We start from the raw sequence: 17,273 nt of genomic DNA, 5'->3' as shown, positions 1-17,273 counted from the left end.
TAATACCTTTTTCAAAGATTATTGTGCCTTTTTTTTACGTTTTTTATTGTCTTTTTTGCCTGCCTATTTTAACTGTTATAAATGCCTAAACATCCGGGTTCTACTTATAAGCATAATTTCAATATTATCAAGATTACGTGGATGACAGGTAACTGTTTACTGAAAATCACATAGGCCTATTCATAAATAATTAAGCAATCGTTTTTAAACATTATTTCGTATCATTTACCTTATTTTATGACAATGAATATTTCATTTTGGTTCAGTAGCGTAAATTGTGCGACGGATTTCAGTACAGTAAAAAAAAAAAAAAAAAACCCAGTAGGTGAACCTCTACCACCAAATTTATATCATTTTACACAGAAGGTACTCGTACACAGAGCTTCAATCCTCTGATATGCTGCGTCTAAATCAATCAGCGGTCACTTTCAGAGGTATGAACAGGAGGATTGTGTGACAAATTATAGATTAGGAATCATGAAAGAACGCAAGAGCGTAAATGCACCGGTTTTGATATATCAAATTATGAACTTTACTTTTTACAAAATACTTTAAACTAGGACATAAACATGTTCAACTCACCTTCCCATTTCAGATATGGAAAATGATGGCATATGACCCCCTCTACTGCGCTGGCATGCAAGAACTCTGTCCGTGAAATTTGCTATGACTGCCTGACAAATTTCCACTTGAATTTCGCCGACAACTCGTCGAATTTCCTCTTTTAACTTGCGGATGTATCAGGGTTTATTGACATACACCAATGATTTAAGATTACCCCATAGAAAAAATCGCAAGACGTTAAATCACGTGGCCATTGGTGGTCACCATTACGCGAGATGAGACGATCCGGGAACCGCTCATGGAGCAACTCAATTGTTTCGTGGGCAGAGTGAGTGGTGGCACCATGGCGGTAATGGAGATCATATCGGAGAATTCAGCGTTCTGAAGAACATCCTATGCCTAATTCCTGGGAATGGCAAAGAACCGATTTCATTGGACTAAGAGTCACACTTTCACGAACCAACAGTAAACTGCTCCATGGCTAGACACACAATGACGAAATGCGAGAAATTCAGATTGAAGCAACAATCGGAATGCTTATGGATATCGAAATGAAATAAAACAATGTCGACAACCGACAAACAAACAAACAAAAAAAAAAAAAAAATACCACGCGATTCAAAACCGGCGCGATTTTTGAACGACCCTTATTTCAATTATGTTTAAAATGGTAGCATATGGAGCATCTCCAATGGCACAAATTTGTACTGAAATAATTAATTACGCTGGTACTAATAAGGGTCTTCATTCTGTATCTCAAGAGATAGCATTTTTAGCTACAAATCGAGAGGAGCCTTTTCGATACCCGAAAGGAAGTGGAAATATGTCTTTTTCAATAAGAACAATATAGGCATATGAGTCTCTTCTGGTGTACTTGTCGTGTTATTTAGAATATTGGCCAAATATCACGCTGAGCACAAGATCAAAGAGTGCCACTACTTATGAATAGAGTCCGGATTTTTGTATATTATGCCCTCCCCCCCCCCCTTAGTATGCATATATCTGAAAACTAAAAATTTTGGCGATTTAAGCTGCTAAGACCATTATATTTAATTTTAATAGAACATAATTTTACATATTTCGCACAATAGTACATATTTTTAAGATAAGTACATATTTTTATATAAAATTAACGGCGGAATCCGCTCAACGCTCGTTTAACCAAATTAACATCCATGTTAAATGTCGTTAAACTAAATTCTTCGTAAAAAAATAAATATTTTAGCATAAACTAAAATGAAATGAAATTATAAAAATATGTATACACTTTTTTAAACTCAAATGTTGTCAGTACATATTTTGGCATTCAGGGCAAGACAATCACTCATGTGGTCGTCAAAGAATTCGAAGCAGTCCTTGCAAGTCCTCCAAAAGACACTGCTGACAGCCACATGCATTTCTTTAAATATGTACCAGTAACCTCATGCGATGTTAAGAAATCATTTTCGGTATATAAGAACATACTATTCTATCACAGACAAAACTTCAACTCCTGAAAATATTGAGGAATATCTTACAGCAGATTGTGCTTCATGCCTTGATTAACTTTAAAAACAAATCAAAAACTATGCCGTGACATACAGGGTGATTCACGAGGATTTACCGCCATTTACGGAGCTTTTTTTCCGAAGATATTCTGAGCAAAAAATGTCATATAAACATATGTGTCCTGGGGAAAGCCGCATATTTGTGTTACAGAGAACGGCTTTTAAGAAGTGTTACGTATGTGTGTTGTAACTGCTTTTCTGTTTGTCTCAAATAGATGCCTGATGTTTGCTTTGCAATCGCAATGTCTAAATTACGGATTGTTTATGTTTTGTTTACATTGTGTAGACTACTTTATTTTGTTTTCCATTTGTCTTTATGGTTCTCTCTTTTGTGTAAAACTATTGCCCTAACATAGGTACATGTGTAAAATGGGGCTACCCCCTTCCCCTCAACTGAAGATACAATAATAGAAAAAAACCATGTGTCCTAATATCAATATTTTCAGAGTTACATTAATTTGAAATTGTTAGTAAAATATCTTTTTGTCTTTAGTTTTAGGGGTAAAAGAATATTACAAATAGAGAATGAACTATCCAGAAGTATCATTTATTTAATTGGCTAGTGTTCTGAAGCTAAAAATTACATTATTCTTGCGCATTTATCACAAAAATTGTTACAAATCATACGACTTTACGAACTTGATTATTTACAGTATAATTATGTATCCTAATGTACAGTCTTGAAGAATTTACAAGAGTGGCGTGATTTGTAAGAACTATGTGATAAATGCGTAAGAATAATGTAATGTTGTAGTTAAAAATTGAGAAAAATATCTGTAAGAAGCAACTATGGAATTCACAACACATTTTTAGCTGCAGAATACTAGCTAATTAAAGGAATGATACTCCTGAATAGTTCATTCTTTTTCTGTAATATTTTTAATGTAAAATTAAAGAATAAAGGTATTTTACTAACAACTTCAAATTAGTGTAACACTGAAAATATTGAGATTAGGACAAATGTTTATACGGCATTTTTTGCTCAGAATGTTTTCGGAAATATACTCTGTAAGTGACCATTAATCCTCGTGAATCATTCTGTACATAAATGTGTAAAATTTGTATGAAATTAATCTTATTTAGTTAAAATAAAATAATTTATTTTTAACTCCCTGTGCAATTTTGATATGACATGTTTAGTACATATTTTGAGGATTTTTAGTTACATATTTATGAGCATATTTTAGGGTAAATTTACATAAAAATCCGAACTCTACTTATGAATGTCTAGTGTTTGTTCAGTACGATTAATACTCACTTAAAAACAGATTGCAATGACTTCTGGACACAATCCTTGAAGTTGTAGACGATATGAAATTAAAGGTTTGTACAAGAAAGTAGAAATTTAATATTCTTGGTAATACAGTTTTATTTTTATCATCATCATCACCACCATCATCATCATCATCATCATCATCATACACAATGCTTAGGCACACTTAATTCAATGCTGATATATATTACAATTACCTACCATCAAAATAAACACGTCATAATGACATAAAATCTGCACTATTTACTCAAAGCTTACAATGTTCTTGTAAAGGCCTCTAAATATTACAGAGCTCTGCATTCCTTGCATGATGTAATTTTTGAATGATCGGTTTTTTCATATTCGTGTGAGGCTTCTCTGGAACAACTTTTGTGGCATAAATGTCTAATGGACTTACAAATTCAGCCCTTCCATAATTACGGGTGGGACATTCTTAGGCCTACTCTGTTTTTTTTTTTTTAAACTTCAAACTGCAATATTACCTTAAATGATGCAATACAACCTTTCAAGTTCGAATTTTTCAAATGAAACATATTAATCCTACATAATGCACGTTGTTTAAACTTTTAAGATTTTATTAATGCATTTGAAATAACATTTTTAGAATTTGTTACGGGTGGGACAAAACTGGAAAAGCATTTTTGTGATAAATATTAAATCAAACATTTTCTGTTCTTCTGTTACTGTCAGAATTTTAATATCAATATTAAAGAAGAAATAGAAGTCCAAAAAATGATAAATCATTTTTCCAAGATCCTTAAAATATATATTTACCTAGCAAAGTAACTAAATAAAGTTGCTGACAGTGTTAAGAGTGGGACAAAAAAAAAAGGCAAAGTTTCATTCTGAATTCATTTGCCTCTTGCATTTCAACAAAACTACCTTCAGCACTTTAAATAGTAAATGACCTCTGTTATTAACAACTTTTGATGCTGGCGATATGAATGCAGCTGATCTCTATCAACAACTTAGCACACAAGAATATGTAAGTATGTATGTATGTATGTAATCACACTGCAAATGGGTAAATACCCAGTGGCAGTGATATAACTAATTACACTCAATAATGACAATTAATAATGATAATACTAATAATAATAAATAATACTAAAATAATAATAGTAGTATAATAATATTAACAAGCAGCATCCTAAATTAAATGAAGCGCAATCACTTAAAATAACATTTAAAGTAAATATAATTTGCATCTTAACCCTAAATTCGAACTTAAACCCACGAGTATATATATATATATATATATATACAAATCAAGATTTCAGGTATAACTCCCTGTAAAGTTGATTTGAATAATTTCGAGGGAAAAATTGTTCCGGAGCCGGGTATCGAACCCGGGACCTTTGGTTTAACGTACCAACGCTCTACCATTGAGCTACTCGGGAACTCTAACCGACACCGACACAATTTTTCCCTCTATATCCACAGACCTCAAAGTGGGCTGACAACCGTCAAGCAACCAACTTCGAGTGCACACTAACTCCGTGTGACTTAAATTGTGGTTTTCTGTTCACGAACAGTGACGTGTATTATGCAAATCAAGATTTCAGGTATAACTCCCTGTAAAGTTGATTTGAATAATTTCGAGGGAAAAATTGTTCCGGAGCCGGGTATCGAACCCGGGACCTTTGGTTTAACGTACCAACGCTCTACCATTGAGCTACTCGGGAACTCTAACCGACACCGAACAGAAAACCACAATTTAAGTCACACGGAGTTAGTGTGCACTCGAAGTTGGTTGCTTGACGGTTGTCAGCCCACTTTGAAGTCTGTGGATATAGAGGGAAAAATTGTGTCGGTGTCGGTTAGAGTTCCCGAGTAGCTCAATGGTAGAGCGTTGGTACGTTAAACCAAAGGTCCCGGGTTCGATACCCGGCTCGGGCACAATTTTTCCCTCGAAATTATTCAAATCAACTTTACAGGGAGTTATACCTGAAATCTTGATTTGCATAATACACGTCACTGTTCGTGAACAGAAAACCACAATTTAAGTCACACGGAGTTAGTGTGCACTCGAAGTTGGTTGCTTGACGGTTGTCAGCCCACTTTGAGGTCTGTGGATATAGAGGGAAAAATTGTGTCGGTGTCGGTTAGAGTTCCCGAGTAGCTCAATGGTAGAGCGTTGGTACGTTAAACCAAAGGTCCCGGGTTCGATACCCGGCTCCGGAACAATTTTTCCCTCGAAATTATATATATATATATATATATATATATATATGTTCATACTGTACATGCACAAGTATCTTACAGCACTACATTCATTTCGTTCTCAACTCACTCACTTCACTGAAACTACGACACATTTCACTGACATTTCAAAACATTTCACTGTTCAAATACTTTGTACTACCACTATAAAACTTCACTGACACAAACACACTTCATTAATGCAACACACTTCACTGACACAACACACTTCTTCACTGATATAACACATCAAATAACAAAACATCAATTAGGCTACACTCTTATTATTCCGTAGAATGGAAAGCATATACCATAACAAATGGTTTTTTAAATATAACAACGAATGGTAACTCTGGTAACTAAGTATGGTAACTCAGGTTGCACGTTTTGCCAACATTCTTAAAACTAACATAAGCTCGTTGCCTTTATGGCTCTTCATGTACATCAATTATATCAAAGAAATCATAGAAAACTCTTGTTTCCTTGCATAACCAAGGTTGGTGTTGGTAAAAGATGCATAATTTAGTCAAAATGTACATAACATCTGAATCATCAACCCTGTAGCGAATGCCATTACCACCATACTTTTTCAGACATGATTTTAATATCACCATTGACTTCAATTTCAATTTGGCATACTGCCACATAATAGTATGTGGCTTTCCTTGGTCCATCAAACTTAACCAGAATATAGGTTCCTAGTTTAATATCTTCGAGCGTATTCCGAATCTCAGCGCTGAGCAACCCGATGGCATCACGGTGTTCCGAATTTCACCAATGACGTCACTGATGCTCCACTGGTGTTGCACCGGTTCCATCAGCTTGCAGAGGTGGTGGCAGTCTCCATCAGCCGCCATCAGTGAATCTGATTGGTTCTTGTATAGGGCTGGAATTAGCAGACGAATCACATCGTGCACTGTTGTGTCATGGCGGTGTGTTCTACTGTATTGTTTATAATGACCACAACGTAAAACCAATATGTTAATGGCTTATGAGCGAACATGTCAACGGACCAGTTATTACTACTGGCTCAAGAAATAAATTGTTTATGCTCTCTTTTCTTTGAACGAGATAGCAGTACAGAAATTTCGCAAAATTTTGCTAGAGTAGCACAGACAACAACTTGTATAGTTGCCATGACAGCCATCGAACCTTCCAGCAGTTTTGTTCCTATTTCGCTGCAGCGTGACGTCACTGTTGTCCACCGGTCCGGTGAGATTCGGAATGCGCTGTTCCTTCTTGGCCGTAGGACTTTCTTGCTCACTTTCACTTTCTGAAGAGAAGGATCCATATACTGCCTGGTAAAATTTGTTTCCTCTTCTGTTGGGCTTGTTATGATTAGCCTCTTTTGCAGATGTGGCATGTCTTGTTAACATGTAGCCCTGTGGTTTATGTCTTCCAAGCGCAGACAATGGATTTTGGAAATTCCCGGAAAAGGAGCTACATTATCAAAAAACTCCTTTCAAGTTCATTACATTGTTCCTACTCTTAATGTCATCAGATGTAATTTCTTAAGACTTTTATAGCTGAAACTTTTTTTTACAACACATGCAAAATGTTTAGCATTTAGTAAATTTTCTCGTCTTATGACAGAATTCCTCACTTGCCACTTAAACTGAACCTCCAAATCCGTCTGCAGGGCTTTTGCCATGGGATGTGGCACAAAGTAATTCCTCATAATTCTTACATTATGCCGTTTTCAAACAACAGTCAAACTTGCTATGATGAATTTGTTTGTAAATTGTGAACTTGGACCATCAGACCAAATGTACACATCTTCAATAGCTTATGGTATTTCTTCTATAATTCTGTCACTATATATGCAACAACAGTTTCCTTGCCATGATCTAAATTGTAGGACACAATTGTCAAAGGATGATGCTTTTCAGAATGGCCTGTTTTAAACTCCTCATATTTTCCTTCATCCTTTAATTTCTGCTGCCACCTCCACTTTCTCTGCTGGTGTCAATGGCATCTTGATCACTATAAATGATATGGAAACCTAGAAATGCCATATTTTTATAAGCAAAAAAGAGGACATTTTATCGATACCTACTTCCGAACAGATTGCTATCATAGATAATGTACAATACTGATATATGTAATATGTAAACTATTGAAGCTGAGAAATATTGCTATCGTCGCAACGCTGTTATTCCCAGCATGACTCCTCCTCTTTCCTTACATCTTAGGAAGTCAAGGGTCTATAAAGTCTAGGTAGGTAGTATCGCTCGCCATTTTTGTTCTTTCGTTGCCGAGCTACCACACGAAGGATCTATTTGCCACACCCTTAAACATTATCATGTCGTAGCTCCTATGATAATAAATCAAACGCACTGTAATTTAGCAAATAATGTCCTCGTGTGCTTTCTGTGAACGCCAACGAAAGAGCCAAAATGGCGGGCGATTATATATTAAGTATTTATCCAGCCTTAGAAAATACTTTACATCTTCATCAGCGAATCACAAGATGCACACGTTTAAATGTAGCCGACCTGCAATGTGATTGGCTGCTGGAAATTAGAGTGACGGGACTATAGTAGTAATTTTCTTAACCTAGGCCATCACTGTTTGGCCAAGCACCTGCATAGAATTGGAATATATCAGTCCCCTAACTGCCCATTGTGCAACTCAAATCAAGAAATGGATTCAGAACACCTCAAAAGCTGTGCTTCAGTGGCTGACCATGATAATATCTTTGAAAAATATTGAAGTGCAAGAGGTCAAATGACTTCATTGTCAAATGCCTGATATTAGAAAACAAGAACAATTTTCTTAACCTTAAATAACAAAACAATGATAATAAGTGAATTAGTTATAATTTAATCTTTATAACTATGAGTCTAATTATAAATTAAAAAAACAATAAAAATAACACACGATTTCAATATTTTCGTATCCTATATTGCTACAAAAAAGTTACCTTATGATCTGTCACTTCGAGATACACTTCGTCCATCTTTCTGATATTGACTGCCCCAAGTGTATTTCTCTGTAGATCTGATTTTGTTTAATAATTTCTTATTACTTAAAAGATAATTCTGAAATTTTTGCTAGTAACATGCTTATAATTATACTGAACTAGCAATAAACTTCGCACTGATTCCACAGATATGTTTCCTCTTTCTTTGCTCCACTTACTTTACATGAAAGAGAAAATGCATTCCACGTTTATATTAGGTTATACAATAGCCAAAACAAACTGTGCAATCTTCAAAAATTCTCAGTGGCACACAATGTTAGAAGTCTCAAAATACTTGGTCCACTTCTGATATGCCTGAAGATTAGCGAACTCATCTTTGTGTTGATTCATAGATTTCTCGAGGTTGCAGAATTGATCAAAGCACTTCACATCATAAATTTATAACTGGGCATTAATGCATAGGATGAAAATAAATGGTCCTAAAAATAAATTTATAATATTTTGTAAAACCCGAGAGGAAACTAGTCTAAATTACGAATTCAGTGATGTTGTAATTCTGCAAGAACAATGTTGTAAATACCTAGGAGTGTATTTAAACTCCAAACTTTCTTGGGGAGAGCATGTTGATAATGTTACGGGTAAAGCATGGAGGGCACTTCACTTTATTATGGGAATCTTGAAAAAGACTAGCCCCAAATCGAGGGAAATAGCATATCTAACATTAGTGCGACCATTAATGGAATAGGGAACTACATGTTGGGATCCCTATAGAATATATCAGATAAATTCCTTAGAAAGAATCCAGTATAGGGCAGCTAAATTTGTTAAAGGTAAAAGAGAATATGGAAACGATACAATAAAAGAACTTAGATGGGAAACTTTGGAAAACAGACGTAGGAAAACTAGAATAACATTATTGTATAGAGTACATCTAGGTCAGAAAGCATGGGTAGACATAACGGCTCGGTTAGAGAAGCCAACGTACTATGGTAGGAACGATCATGGTTTTAAAATAAAATGTAGGAAACAGAAAACGGATGTAGGTAAATTCTCATTTTAAATAGAACTATAAATGATTGGAATGACCTACCTGCAGCGGTCTTTGAGGGCTGTCCTTCCTTAAGGAGATTCAAGAATAACTTAAAAAGTTGTGTATAAAGTGTGAATTAAAATTAAGGTGACATTTAACACTTACTTTTTAAGGTGACATGATTTTATTTGGCCTGACGAGTTACTTCCTTGGTTTGAATTGTAAATTATTTAAAAATAGCGTGTAAGAGGGCCTTAGACTAGAAATGTTTAGTTTAAATGTAGTTCTGTTTATAAGTATGCATAAGGGTGTAATTATGTCTTATTTGAGCTCCTGCATCAGTGAAGTGTGGTGAGTCAGTTAAGTTATGGTTTTACAGTGCAGTGAATAGTTCCGATCACTGATAATTTATAGTGTCAATGAAATGTGTTCTATAGTGTCAGTGAAATGTGTCATAGTGCCACTACAGCGAGTGAGATGAGAGTAAAGTGAAAGATTATTATCAGTACCAATGTGAAAATTATGAAGGGCCTATAAATATGTAGGTAAAAAAGGTAAAGGTATCCCTGTAACATGCCATGAAGGCACTTGGGGGGCATGGAGGTAGAGCCCCATGCTTTCCATGACCTCGGCACTAGAATGAGGTGGTGTGGTCGGCACCATGCTCTGACCGCCTTTTACCCCCGGGAAAGACCCGGTTCTATTGTAAAATTAGGTTCACTTATTAATTAGGTTATTTTATGTATTATTATTAATTGTAATTATTGTGTTGAATTGTATTGTGTATTGTATAATTGTATTTTGTATTGTTTATATTGTGTCTACCACTGCCACGAGGTGCTTGCCCACTTGCAGTGTAAATAAATAAATACAAATACAAATCTATGGAGACATCCCTATTCGTAAGAAATTTGATGGAATATTGTACCTTGTCCCAGTCAAGTGATTCACTAAGAGACATCCAAATGAAGCACGACATCTCTTTCATGGGCTCCAACCAATTTTCAAGATAGCCTACTCTATGCAATTGTCATAGCACAGAATTTGTGACAAGGCACCAAGACTCCTCTTACGATTTTCTTCTAGAAAGCTCTTAATTTTGAGAAAGATAAAGTTGGTGATCTTACGTTCAGTAAGCATACCTAGCCTGAACACGAATGAGGATTTTCAGAACCTCCATAACCGAATCATTTTCCCTATCATGTTCTGAAACATACGAGTGAAACATACCTACTCATAAAAAAAACACCAAATGAAATAAATATAATTCACTAAACTAGTCTTCAAAGAACTTTTTAACACAGTCCATAGCTTACTGAGTGAGAGAAAAAATGCACTGGGAGCTGAAAACATGTGAATGAGTTAGAGAGATACCTGGAAATAATGACAACCACCTTGTCTTGCTATGAGAAAACAGTTTTTTGTATTCAATGTCTACAAATTCGCAATACTGTTTTAAGTGCTCCGTTTGCACTGTATAGATGTGAAAGTACTGGTACTATATCTTGAAAATAATACTTTCAAACATTACAAAACTAGAACATCGATAATATCGCAGTCAAAGAGTACAGAAAGGGAAGTTCACGAGAGCATTTAAAGTTGGGTGGGCTAAAGCGTTACTTAACTGTAACAATGAACAGGTTTTCAGTTACTACAAAGTAACTGTTATAAACGTCTGAGGCATTTTCCTTCACTAGTAACATCGTATTTTAAACTTAACCTAAAAACCCGGACAATTAGCCAAAATCTAAGAAACCCACCCAGACGAAAATTCAACCCTAAGAAAGGAGGACATCCAGGAAAGCGAGGACATATGGAAACCCTACTGAATAACCTCAACACGCGAAAATTGTTACTACAGTTAACACTGTTTTCATTTAATTGAATTATAATATTATATGGCATAAATCAACATTATTCTCTATGAATGGTTTGTCTGGCAACTCAGGTTCCATATTTCATTTATAAATTTCAGGCGTTTGATTTTAGGTTAAGTCCCTTCTTTATACATAAGTCAGTACTTTATGATTTAATGACATTAAAGAAATCATAAAAAGAACCAATTCTATTTATTAAACTTGAGACACGAAAAAAAAAACATGGTTTGGTAACTCAGGTTACACATATAACCACTATTTTAAAAAGTCTCAACTTTGAATGGTGTGAACAATATTCACAGATCGTTTATGTCTCTTAAGATACAGATAAAGTTTAATAGTATGACAGAAAAGTTTAGTGCCTAATTTCTCACAAACAATAACATTACTTACCTTTTATACATTCAAATTTGTGAACATCAGCTTTGTCAATTGCACACATAGACAAACAGGAACAGTTATAACAAAAGAATGATGTCTTAGTTAAAATGAAATGTTATCAACATATTTTAATAATATTACCAATCTAACCAAATCAAAATTTCATCAAATTATTAAATTTAATTTTTGTACTATAAGTTAGTGTCACTATTTTCATGGAATGACCCTTTTCTGGATTGCACAAAAAGTTATTTTTTTTTTAAATAATTTCAACAGTTATCCAACTTCATTTATGACGACTTGTAGTATACATAATTATATGTAATAACTGTCAATATCGGTACTAGGGTATTTTTCTATTTACGAAAAGTGGCGTTTAGAAATATCTTACCTCGGTCCAGTGGTTCACTAACAGGCGTAACAAATGGGCTTAAGACAAAGAATCGGTAATATTTTGACGATAAGACGCTCTAAAAGTACAGTACGAGTTTCTGGAGGGAGGATTTGAAACTTGGGCCAAATATGCAACCAAATACATAAATTTTATAATACAGACGTGGACAAATTATTAACAAAATTGACGATTTTTATGATAATTCTATTTACAAAATTTGACTTTTCAATTTAGACTACAGTTGACAATTTTGCATATTTATATCATAACAGTAGATATAAATATGTAAAAATGTCAAATGTAGGCTATTCTAAATTGAAGAGTCAAATTTTGTAAAAAATATATAATAAAATCTTCAATTTTGCTAATAATTTGTAAATATGCAAAAATGTCAACTGTAGTCTAAAGTGAAGAGTCAAATTTTGTAAAAATATATAATAAAAATCTTCAGTTTTGCTAATAATTGGGAAATATCCAAAATGTCACCTGTAGTCCAAATTGAAGAGTCGAATTTTGTAAAAATATACAAAAAATCTTCACTTTTGCTAATAATTTGTAAATATGCAAAAATATCAATTGTAGGTATACTAAATTGAAGAGTGAAATTTTGTAAAAATATACAATACAAATCTTCGATTTTTTCTAATAATTTGGAAATACGTAAAGATGTCAACTGTAGTCTAAATTGAAGAACCATAGTTTGTAAAAATATATAATAAAAATCTCCAATTTTGCTAATGATTTGTCCACGTCTGTATAACATTATAATGTAGCCTATAAAAAATATGTCTTTTGTCGACCCTTCGCCATCCTGTTTGACGGTTTATTCTACGTAATTTACGTAGGCCTAAAAATCATTAACAAAACTGTCTAATGATTCTTTAACTGTATGGTTAGGCCTACTGCATATCTTTCAAAATATTATTGCCCATGTCCAATAATGTGTTATTGCAAAATTTTATCTGTGTAATCAGCTTGCCAGTGTAGTATTTCAAGCGTTGTGGAAAGAATGGTCACTTCATTTTCTATAACATAGGATGTCTTTCAGAATATTATTATTTATGCTGAACAATGACTTCTTGCCTCTATCTGCATTCTGTATATAAAATAAAAAGTAATATATTTAATGTGTTCTGAATTTGTTAGATATAATGTCTCAAGTAATATTTAAAAAAGGCCGGGTATGATATAAGTGGATGTACAGCTGTCAAGGAGTAAAAAATATTCCAATATAAATTGAATTACATAGGCCTACGTATATATTGATTCTTTGGTACAACCGATAGATAAATTTAGGCTCACGATGACACCCCAACGATTCAGACTGGGAACAAGAGAATTCTCTAATTACCATCAGCTGTCTCTGAAGTTCAAGTGAAAGCACACATAGACATGAAATTACGTGAAATGTATGTCAGCACAGCTTCAGTTAAATGTACAGATCTTATAATTATTTTTTCTCTGCCTCTGTACAACGTCACATTTGTGGCGGGGAGGAAAGGAGACAGCAGAAAAATTAATGGTGTTTAATACGCTGACAGCCACGACTAAGATAAAACACTTGAAATTTAGCGGTAACTGACCGGGAGAGATAAATAAACAAAACAAATAAATATATAAATTTAAAACAAAGTTGAATGTCAGGCATATGATGAAATATTTTCTTTTCGGTGCCTAATCTACAATTGTTTTAAATTTAGTTAAACCTGGCAGGCATTTGGCTAAGGAGTAGTGAAGTTAAGTAAAGATTCATCTTTATGTGCGAGGAAAGCTTAGTAAAACAATTCGTTTTGGTTGTCTATAGTTGGTTTTCCGAAATTTCCGAAAATTTAACAACCAGTTCATTTGAAAACAGAAGCACAAAGGAAAACCCGGGCAACGCCGGGTACTTTCAGCTAGTTCTTTATAAAAAGAAAGTATTAATATTTCAGTAAAAATGTGTATATTTCACGTGCATCATTGCATGATAATGCTTCATTAGCCGGACTATTGAACATTAACAACAAAATCGGTGAGATGGTTCACAAGAAATCGCTGGACCCAGACCGTATGCCCAAAACCACTCTTAGGGTACCAAAAATCCTCACAAATTGTATTTCCGCTAACTATTCGAAATCGATATTTGAAGTAGGCTATCTGAATACTTTCTCTTCACATTTCATACAAGCCTAAAGAGAAAGTGAAAATTAGACACAGTATTGTTTGAAACAATTTACGTATGATAGGCTATAAATCAACATAGATGTTTAACGACAGCACTAGTGTTAAAAGAAAGATACTAAAATTAGGCATGTCCCAGCTGTATCAGTACTTATGTTATGTGGAGTCATTTACATATTAAAAAATTACGGCAGTTGATTTCTTCATTCTCTCAAGATTTTCAAGAGTAAGTTAGATGGAATATTTTTTAAATTATCATATTTTCAAATAACATGAACAATGTCATAATTGAAAAATCTGAAAATACAGTGAAATGCAGGTTATAAATAATATAGAAACTATAAACTCTGAATATAAGTTAAATAAAATTTGAAGTCAATGACAAAACACGCAAAATCGCCCACTCCACTTAGGCCTACTGCATTAAAAACCATGACCATTAACGGAGCTACTAAAACTATACACGTGATGCATCTAATATGACTATAAACAGTATATTGCAGCATACATCTTTCAGAGTTTAGAAATTAGTGTAATTAATTGGTTTACTATCACTGAGTATGATAACATCAAAGCAATGTTTACAAGAGGGAAAAACGAAGATGGGAACACAATATTTAGAAGGTAAAAATGTCTCCGACGAAATGCATGACATTTCAAAACTATAAAACTACTAAATTGTAAATATTCCCATGTATTAAAGAATGATCGAAAATCGGTATCATAATCTTTGGTCTTCTTTTAAGAGAATGAATGCAACAGTTGGACGACCTGTTCAAGTCTAGAGCTCCATGTAAAAAAAAAAAAAAAAAAAAAAAAAAAAATTTACAGTACCTACAATGAACTTATGTTTATAGGCTTATATGAACATTCTGAACTTCGAGATGTATTTACAGAGGCTGAATCGAAACTTTAAAAGTACAAAATATTATTAAATTAAACTTCTAATACCGTAACACTTTAGATTTAGATAATCTGTTGACAAAACATTTAAATGTACATCACAAAGTGTTGTTAATTTACAGGCAATATTGTGTAAGCTTACAATACGGCCAGTAAAAAATGGGCCAGTCGCCTCTTTTGGCCTTTTTCCGGCGTCCCCGCAATTTTTGTCGGCACGCGGAAAAGTCCCGTATTTTAATCAAACTTTATTTCATAATATATCAAAATCAAAAATTTCTCTAAATGATATTTACTTCACCATTAGGAGTGTTGGAATTATTGATTTGATTTTTATAAATATTTGCAAATGTTTCATTTTGAAATCAATAAACATGGTATGAAGGGTAGGTATTGTTAGACAATAAGATAAGTGCAAAGTACTCTCAAATGACGTAAATAATTTGACATGAATAAACATTAAAGGCAATAAACAATATTCTTTCTTTTGTTAACTCCCTTCTTTCAATCTTATTATATTTTTCAATAACCTCGTAACTTCAATTTCCTTGCAAAAAAAACGACAGTAATAAAAGTGTCCCGTATTTTCGTGAGACATTTACGGTAGGCTTAGTAGAAATACATATTTTAATTTATTATTCCTGCATGTCGATATCAAATTTCAGAAGTGTATGAACAGTCATACGAACTGTCACACAGAACTGTGTTAGTTTGATGTCTTATGTTGGCAACAAAAGACAAATGACACCACTAATAATTTTATCCCACTGTACACATTATCATGTTCAACAAAAATAAAACAAACAATATATGCCTGGGACTGCACTATGTCAAAATAATTGTGCAGTTTTAAAATCATCAATCTCATTTGAAATGAAAATGATGATGTATGTTAAAATAATTTACAACTGACACTCTAGGTGGCCTCTGGCCTTAGAAGACATTTACATAATAAACAAAATCGGTGCTTTACAACTAATGATAATAAACTAGAAGAAATAAGGCTAGGGGATTACAAAAAAAATCATAGAGGGCTAACAAGCATGTAAGTAATTGACTGAACTTACTCTTCACTAAATCCGTTTACGTGCAATATCCTCATCTGCTTTACGATTGTGCTTTTTCCCGATTCGCCGGCACCTTGTAAGAGATGAAAACATTACATATTAGCAGCAATACAAACACAAATCAACAAAACTACTTGCTCAATATGGCTGACAAAACTAGACGAATGGACACTGAGCTCTGCGATAAAATATTTACCTAGTAATAACAATCTGTGCGTTGCTCTGTATAATTGTTTATCCTTTTGGATTTGTGCGTTTATCCTTTTGTTTGTCTCCTTACTCTTTTTACTTTCTTCATGGTCCGCTTTTGAGCCCCCACCTCCAAAACAACCCATGGCATCAGGCCAGTTATCAAGAAATATGGTGGGTAGGCAGCACCGATGGGACTCGCGCTGCCTCTCGTTTACGGCGAGATTCCCTATTTTGTAGGCGTTACTAATACACGCAAAGCACAACACACTTAACGACACATATCTTGAAACACTTTCCAACACTTGTCATCCATTAGAAATTCGCTAACACACTGTTTTATCGAAAACTATTCATAGGTAAGACATCACTTGAGATAGGGCTTGCACTTACTGCCAAGATGCATTGTGGGAGTTGCAGCCTATTCCTCTCGCGGTTCCTTTTTTCAAACGAATAGGTAATATTACAACGTCATTAAAATATAAGACATATCTGATCACTTTAAATGTAGCTTATAGCAAAAATAGGTCACAAACATATTAGAGTTTCCTATTTTCTGCAACCCCCCACTGCTTGATTCCCATTTCGCGATACCGAACTCGACCGGAACACTGCTGGGTGGCAGCCGGGTGAAACAAATGACCTAAATGCTACTAAGCTTGTACGTCTTTCCCTGGATACTTGTTTCCCGGACAACTCTGCCATCTATTGCTGACAAGTATGAATTATCTCCATTTACCACAAGAACGTGAGGCTATTCTCGTTA

General features: G+C 34.1%; 1 protein-coding gene across 1 annotated transcript in view; it reads right to left on the bottom strand.

The window, feature by feature from the left end:
• The window catches only part of Galphas (G protein alpha s subunit), a 251,751-nt gene extending 234,870 nt beyond the window's left edge, over positions 1 to 16,881 (bottom strand). Inside the window, exons 1-2 of the mRNA XM_069826965.1 lie at positions 16,515 to 16,881; positions 16,319 to 16,391 (exon numbers count right to left, since the gene is read on the bottom strand). Of these exons, the coding sequence (XP_069683066.1) occupies positions 16,319 to 16,391; positions 16,515 to 16,653 (212 nt within the window). The 5' untranslated portion in view covers positions 16,654 to 16,881. The remainder of the gene's footprint in view (positions 1 to 16,318; positions 16,392 to 16,514) is intronic.
• Positions 16,882 to 17,273: the final 392 nt, after the last annotated feature.

Source organism: Periplaneta americana, chromosome 5 (assembly GCF_040183065.1).
Source record: "Periplaneta americana isolate PAMFEO1 chromosome 5, P.americana_PAMFEO1_priV1, whole genome shotgun sequence".
Lineage (NCBI taxonomy): Eukaryota > Metazoa > Arthropoda > Insecta > Blattodea > Blattidae > Periplaneta > Periplaneta americana.
The sequence above is the reverse complement of the archived record's forward strand: the minus strand, read 5'-3'. Positions and strand labels throughout refer to the sequence as shown.